Source organism: Mycteria americana, chromosome 6 (genome assembly GCF_035582795.1).
Source record: "Mycteria americana isolate JAX WOST 10 ecotype Jacksonville Zoo and Gardens chromosome 6, USCA_MyAme_1.0, whole genome shotgun sequence".
NCBI lineage: Eukaryota > Metazoa > Chordata > Aves > Ciconiiformes > Ciconiidae > Mycteria > Mycteria americana.
Genome location: NC_134370.1, coordinates 15,879,199 through 15,885,868, shown reverse-complemented (window position 1 = coordinate 15,885,868; position 6,670 = coordinate 15,879,199). Strand labels below are relative to the sequence as shown.

General features: G+C 63.3%; 1 protein-coding gene across 1 annotated transcript; it reads right to left on the bottom strand.

The window, feature by feature from the left end:
* Nucleotides 1–601: 601 nt before the first annotated feature.
* Nucleotides 602–4,487, bottom strand: KAZALD1 (Kazal type serine peptidase inhibitor domain 1). The gene is made up of 4 exons (XM_075504066.1): nt 3,974–4,487; nt 2,532–2,692; nt 901–1,048; nt 602–687 (listed from the first exon to the last, which is right to left on the bottom strand). Exons 1-4 carry the CDS (start codon nt 4,473–4,475, stop codon nt 602–604), a joined length of 897 nt encoding a protein of 298 aa, XP_075360181.1. The 5' UTR covers nt 4,476–4,487.
* Nucleotides 4,488–6,670: the final 2,183 nt, after the last annotated feature.

Genomic DNA, 6,670 nt, shown 5'->3' with positions numbered 1-6,670 from the left:
GTGTCTCGTTTCCTCAAATCACTACTTTTCTGGTTAAAAACAAACCGGAAAAGAAGGATGTTTTGGCAGCAAGTTTCCCAGGTCCTGGGGAGAAGCCTGGCTGTCCCTGCTTTGAGGGACACAGATTAGCCCTGGGGGTGATATGCTGGGTGTCACAGCCAGGTCCCAGCCCTCCGCTCTGGCTTCCCCAAAATGCTTTGCACAGGGCTGAGATGCCCCTGCCCTGGCCTCCCTCTCCCGGGGGGGCTGCCTCCACCCCCAGCACCAAGTCCTTGTCACACACAGCGTGGCTGTCACCGCAGCGTCCCACCTGCCACCACGTCCCCGCTCGGTGCCAGAGGACAGACCCACCCTGCCCCAGGTGGAGCTGCCCCTGGTCCCAAACCTGTGCCACCAACCAGCCTGTGTCCCCTCCCCAAGCACCCCCAGCAAAGGGATGTGTCACCCTGTCCCCCACCCCCAAAAAAGAGGCCGCTGTGCCAGGACTGTCCAGAGAAGGAGTTTTGGGCCGGGGGATGCTTGCTCCGGAGATGTCCCTGGCCCCCGGGAACAGCCACCATGGGCAAGGCGATCTCTGCAGCCAGACATCCCGTTCTCCGGGCTAGTAATAGTCCTCCTCACTCTCCCTGTAGTCCTCAGGCGTCGTGCGGGGCTTCGGCAGGGAAAAGCCTGTCAGGTTGAGCTGGTCTGAAATGGTAGTGCAGGGACACTGTGTCATTGTCCCCTCCAGTGCCTGTCCCCTTCCCCACCAGGACCAAAGCCAAACCGTGCACGGCAGCTTGCTGGGGCATCCCCAGCACAGCCCTACACACCGGCAGCTCCCACCATACCAGTGCTCCCTGCCCGAACATCCCCTCCCTCATCCCCATGAGAGCGTGGGGACAAGGCCGTGGTGCTCACCCGGCGTGAAGACAGTCAGGCTGGCTAATGCCACCACCTCCCCGACCCGGTTCCTGGCGAAGCAGCGGTAGGTGCCTTCGTCCGTCACCCGCACGCCCTGGATCTGGAGCCAGCCTGTCACTTCGTATTTCTGGGGGCCGCCTCTGAACTGCAAGAGAGGGGGATTTCAGTTAGCCCTGGTGCGAGGAAAGCCCCGTGTGGGGCTGGAACGGACGGGAAGGGGGATACAAGCCCAAGGAAATTCTTTTTTCCCCCTGCCTAAGTACCACCCTGGGGGCAGGCACAGACCCCCTGGATGCAGGTCCCCCTTTTTCCCACTACCCAGGGGAGGTGGGGGGAATGGGCATCTTCTTGCCCCCAGGATGGCCTGGGAGCCCTGTTTTGGGCAGGACCCCACAGATGTGCGCCGGACTCCCAGCTGTGCCCCCAGTGCCACCATGGTCCCTGAATGGTGGGAGGATGCCAGGGTCAGTGCTCTGCAGGGTGGCTGAAGCAAGGGGGCACACAGCTGGGACGGTCTGGGGGTTTGGGGTCACGCTGGGGAGCAGCACAGCCGCGATGGGACGAGGCAGGGCAGGAGAAGCAGCTGAGCTGCACAGGCAGACTGGCAGCACGGGAGGACCAGGACCCTGCAAACACTGCCGGGGGCTTCACGAGGGGCACAGCCAGCCCAGGACGGCTCAGAGGGGCCCAGAGTCCTCCATTTCGGCAGGCAGTGAGGTCCCAGACTGCTCTGGCATCAACCATGCTATTTTCTGTTTGTCCCCAGCAAGAAATAACCTTTTCCTGACCCAGCTGGGCTGCAGCTGTGCTTGCAGGCTGCTATTATGGTGCGGTGGCTGGGGGCGGAGGACAGCCGAGTCTCCTCCAGCCGGGCAGGGTAGCCCTGCTTGGGGTGAAGGTCCTTGGCCAGACCCTGCGACATGGTTGGAAAGATGGAGGGGACCAGCACTTCACCCTGCAAGGATGCTGGGTTCCAACTGCTCCCCTGGATCCCCCCCATCCATCCCACCACAGTTTCCTCCCCACCGGTGCCTGGCTGTGGTGCATGGCCCCTGTGCCTCTGCCCACACCCTCTAATAGCTGGGTGCGCCCAGACGGGCACTATATTTGGGGCCAGCTGCGGGCAGGATGCTGAACCCTGGGTGTGCCAGCCCTGGGAGGGGAGCCCTGTTCAGAGCAGTGGGCAGCAAAGGGCAGGGACTGCCTGTTCTGCTGGTGGGAACAGAGATAACCCAGGCTGGAAGGGGCCTCGGGAGGTCTTCTCCTCCAGCCCTGCTGGTGGGGCTGCGAGTGAAGCCAGCAGGCAGAGCAAACTAAAGGTAAGGAGGTGGGGAACTGCCTGCTGCAGGACTCTGAATATTTTTTAGGACCTGTATAAGTTCAAAAATTACTAGAGAAAATTGCAGAAGAGAGCTATGCTGATAGCTCCTACCACCAAGACACCAGCCCTGAGCCCTGGCTCAGCCAGTCTTCATGGTGTGCAGGCTCTGGTCACCCCTTATCATCCCCAGGCATCCAGACTTGGCCACCCCTAGAGGGTGACCACCCTCAGGTCTGGTTGCCCACGAGCTCTGGGAAGGGCTGGGTCACCCTGGGGCTGTGTCCAATGCCCTAGGCACACCGCTCACCTGGACAGAGATGTGGGGGTCATCTCCGGGCAACAGCATCTCCGTGCCGTCCTTCCTCCACTCGATGGATGCCATGGGGTAGGCGAAGACCTCACAGCCAAAGATGACATCCTGCCCAGTGATGTTCCATGTGTCGTAGGGAGGAGAGGTGATTTGGGGCTCTGGGGAGGGAGGACAGGAGAGCAGGGTGGGCTCAGAAGAGGTCCTACCCTCGGCAAGTCCCATGGGCTTTCCCGGCCTGGTCTGAGCTGGTCTCCTCTGGGGTGGGAGCATTTGGCTCATGTAGAGATGCTGGGTCCCTTCCCATGCCCCTCTCCTCTTCCACCCATGGCAGACCCTCACCTTGCCCCAGGACATGGTCCCTCCTTGCACCTGGGACTGGGGCCTCCCTCCCCAGCCCCCCCTGGCCCATGGGGTTTGCCATCCCTCCCGGCCTCACTTTCCCTGCTTGCGCAGTGATGCTCAGGGACACACGGGCAGCGGGAACAGTTCAATAAGAGCAACGCTACAAAGCAAAGCCGTCCTGCGCAATGGAGGCACGCTCCTCCTGCAGGGGAAAGGCTGAGGGGCACTCATCCAGCCCGAGGCTGGTGGGGATGAATGAGGTGGGTGAGCTTCCAGCTGAATGAGGCCTCTGCTCTGGCACGGGCTCGTGCCAGCGATTAAGGGAGCCAGCAGGACCCCAGCTGCTGTATGGAGTCAATACCTCCAGGTTCCACATCCCTTCCCTAGAGGGATGGAGTGAGGACCACCCTTCCTACCCACACCTGCTCCAGGATCTGGCCCATAGCATGAGCCAGAGATCAAGGGAAGGCCTCCACCTCCAAATATACCTGAGGGAAAAACTCAAGGACGTGATGATCTACAGAAAATAAAGTCAACCTTGACACCCCTTGGGCTGTGGTGACAGCACTGGGCGACCTGTGCGGACTGGGCAGGCTGGGGCATGGTCTCCCCACTGCTGCCTGCCCCCCAGGCCCCCACTGGGTTTTAAACAGCAGATGGAAATCGCGCAGCCAAGTCAAACCGACCCAGGTTTCCATTTGCAGGAGGCAGCCGTGTTTCTCGGGAGCACCGGGCCAGCGTGAACCCAGCACTGCCGCCAAGAATTCGCTAACAATTCCCTGGAACTTCCCCATCTGCTCCGGCAGGATTTGCTGCTTCCTATAAACCCCGTTCTCACTTGGCAAAGCTGCTCCCAGACATCTCCAGGTGCCAGATCCACAGGGGCTGCCCTGGAGCAGCAGAGCCGGGGGGACTGGGGGAGAGGGACCCCGGAGGGTGGGTACCCTGTACCCAGCCTCTGGTGCTGCCATGTCCCTGTGGATGCTGTGGGTTTGCCGCCAGGTGAGATATTTAAACCAGACTCCCCCTTGCTTGTCCCTTCCCGAGAGGTACAAGCCTCCATCCCGCTGCCCGCACAGCTGTTCCTGGGGCACTACCTGACTCGCAGGGACCCTCATGGGCCACGGTGAGGTTGGTGTCAGGGTGGGCACGGGCGACCTCCAGGAACCTGCAGATCTGGGCGTAGGTTTTGCCGTCGGAGCCGCAGAGGGCCAGGCGGGAGAGGCAGGTGCACTGGGGCTCAGGCACCTCTCCGTGCCGCAGGTCCCCAGCATCCAGCTGGCACTCCAGGTGCTCCCCGCACTTGCCGTAGAAGTGGTTGGTGTTGTCCAGGTCACAGATCTGTCCCTCCAGGTTGGCACACTCCCAGCAGCAGTCGCAGGCATCCCGCACTGTGCCAGCCAGGCACCCGCGTGGCACCGGGCACTCCTCCGGCCGGCACTCGGCACAGCCCTCCCCTTCCTCCAGCAGCCGCTGCCAGCCCCGCTGGAGGTAGTCAGAGGTGCTGGGAAAAGCCTGGCCCAGCTGGAGCGAAGCCCAGTGCAAGGAGAGCAAGGAAAGCACAAGGCAAGAGGAGCTCAGGGTCTTGGCTTCAGACATCCTTGCGGCAGTTCCTCTATCCTGGTCCCACCATCACTTGGACAGGGATCTCCGGCACTGCTCTGGCCTCCCTGGCTAGATCTGAGGAGCCATCCTGGCCTGCGAGGATGGAGGACGTGTGTTACCAGTGCAGGGAGCGTCTACCATGCCTCTGGTTCCCAGCTGGCTTGCCCTGAGTGGCAGCACTGTATGATGTGCAGGGGAGGGGCAGTCCCAGCCCCTCTCACCCCCAGCCCTGCAGCCACGTCCTTCCCACCCTGGGGCTCCCCAACCAGCTCCTGCCCCGAGACGCTGAGCATCCTCCGGTGGGATGGGGTTGCTGACCCCAGACCCATCAGGTTTCATCCTTCTTCCCTGGCAGCCTGGCGGGTAGAGCCCAGCCTGACCCCACCACAGTCTGAGGAGCCACAGGCTGGTGGGTGGCTGGACAGGCTGCTCTACACCGTCATGGCTCATCTGGTTTGTACCCTGCTCCTCTTCTCCTCTCAGGAAGCCACTCTCAAGCCAGGCACCCCTTTCGTTTCCTCATCACTTTGCAAGAGTCACGAGCCTTTTTTCCTCCCTTGCCATCCAGACAAGCGCAGTAGAGCGGCCGATCCTGCAGACAAGGGGCTCTTTCCGCACTGGAGGCAGCCAGCCGAGAGGAGCAGAGCCAGGAGGATGCTCCCGGTCACGCCTGGCTTTTGTCCTCCTCCCCTCCCTGTGCCATAACCCCTCTTTTTAGGCACCACCTGCCTGAGCAGGGGAAGAAACATGCCCCCAAGAAAGCTTTGTGACCCCCTCGCTTATCACACAGGCAACTGAGGCTGAGCACTGGGGAACTCAGCACACAAGTGGGCAGTCAGTGGACTGGCAGCAGGCCCAGTGTGGTCAGCCCGTACCGGCACAGCGGGGTCCTGTCCCCAAACCCCAAGCCTGCATTAACCCCCCCCCACCCCGGGTAAGCAGAGAGGCTGATCTGCCCAGGGCTTCCCATCTCTGCTTGGGGGATACATGGGGTCTCGAAACCTGTCCCCAGATGGGGTGTCGATGAACCTAACCCCTTTGTGAACACCCCCCGGCCCCCGGTTACACCCTGGCTGCCTTCCCTGAGATGGAGTGAAACTACGGTCCCCTGCCCCAGGACCACCCAGCACGAGTGAGTGGGGCTGGGGAGGGGACCCAGGCAGCTGGGCTGCCCCCTCCCCTCCTACTGGGAACAGCACCGAAGGGCAGGCTGCAGCCCCCCCAGCTGCACCCCGCAGACCCCCCACCCTCCGGGGCTAACGCAGCCCAGAGCTGGGGTGGGGTGATGGGGATGGCCGGGTCGGTGGGCTACACGCACATGCACCCCCCCCCGGATAACGAGCTGTGAAGCTTTGACCCGTTTACCGGAGACCACCGAGCCCCCCGGCAGTGGAAAGGGGCAGGGGGGCCCGGTGCCGGAGCCCCCTTCAGCCCTCCCTTCCCCGGGCTGTACGGAGCAAGGCTCCAGCCCCCGACGGATGTGGGGGGCCAGGGAAGGGGGGGATGACTGCAAAGTTGGTCTCTGGCTCCCCAAGTCCGGGGTGCAGGCGCTGGAGCTCCTGGCTGAGTCCTGGGAAGGGGGACGGTGTCCCCTGGGGTCCCCCGGGAGCCACCCCGCCGTAAGCCGCCACTTACCGGAGGTGCCGGTGCCGGGGAGCGGCGGTTTCGGGGGGCCGCGGGCGGGCAGGCGCGGGTGCGCGGTGGCCGTGGCGGCGGGACTGCTGGCCCCCGGCTGCTCCGGCACCCGCCGTGATGTCAGCGAAACGTGAGTCCCCCCGCCCCTCCCCGGGCCCGCGGCCCATCCCTGGACCGGGACCCGGGCTGCCCGGCACCCCTTCCCTGCCGGGGTCTCGCCACTCACTGCACCCCTGCATCCTGGCCCCGGGGCTCCGCCGCTCCAGCCCCCCGAGACCATCACCTCTCCGTGGACCCCGACACCGGGGTCACCCCAAGCCCTGCGTCAGAACCTGGGCTGATGCTCAGCTCCATCCATGGGGCAGGAGGGGATCGGGGTGGGGGGCAGAGACCAACTTTGCAGGGGTCCGTGGGGACAAGTGAATGGGAGGGAAAAAGCCAGGGGTGGGCATGGCTGGGGAAGTGGGCAAAAGCATCTCTCTACCTGTAATTTGGGTGGGAAACACAGGCTGAAACACCCAGCAGCTGCTGTAATTAAACAGGGGGATAATTCC

Bases quoted from the DNA above. Each gene is read 5' to 3' on its own strand.
- KAZALD1 (XM_075504066.1), bottom strand. From the start codon at position 4,475: ATGTCTGAAGCCAAGACCCTGAGCTCCTCTTGCCTTGTGCTTTCCTTG. The intron at 2,693-3,973 runs GTAGTGCCCCAG...CTCCCTCCCCAG, and splicing joins TGAGGGTCCCTGCGAGTCAG to AGCCCCAAATCACCTCTCCT. The intron at 1,049-2,531 runs GTGAGCGGTGTG...CCTCTCTTGCAG, and splicing joins ACCCCCACATCTCTGTCCAG to TTCAGAGGCGGCCCCCAGAA.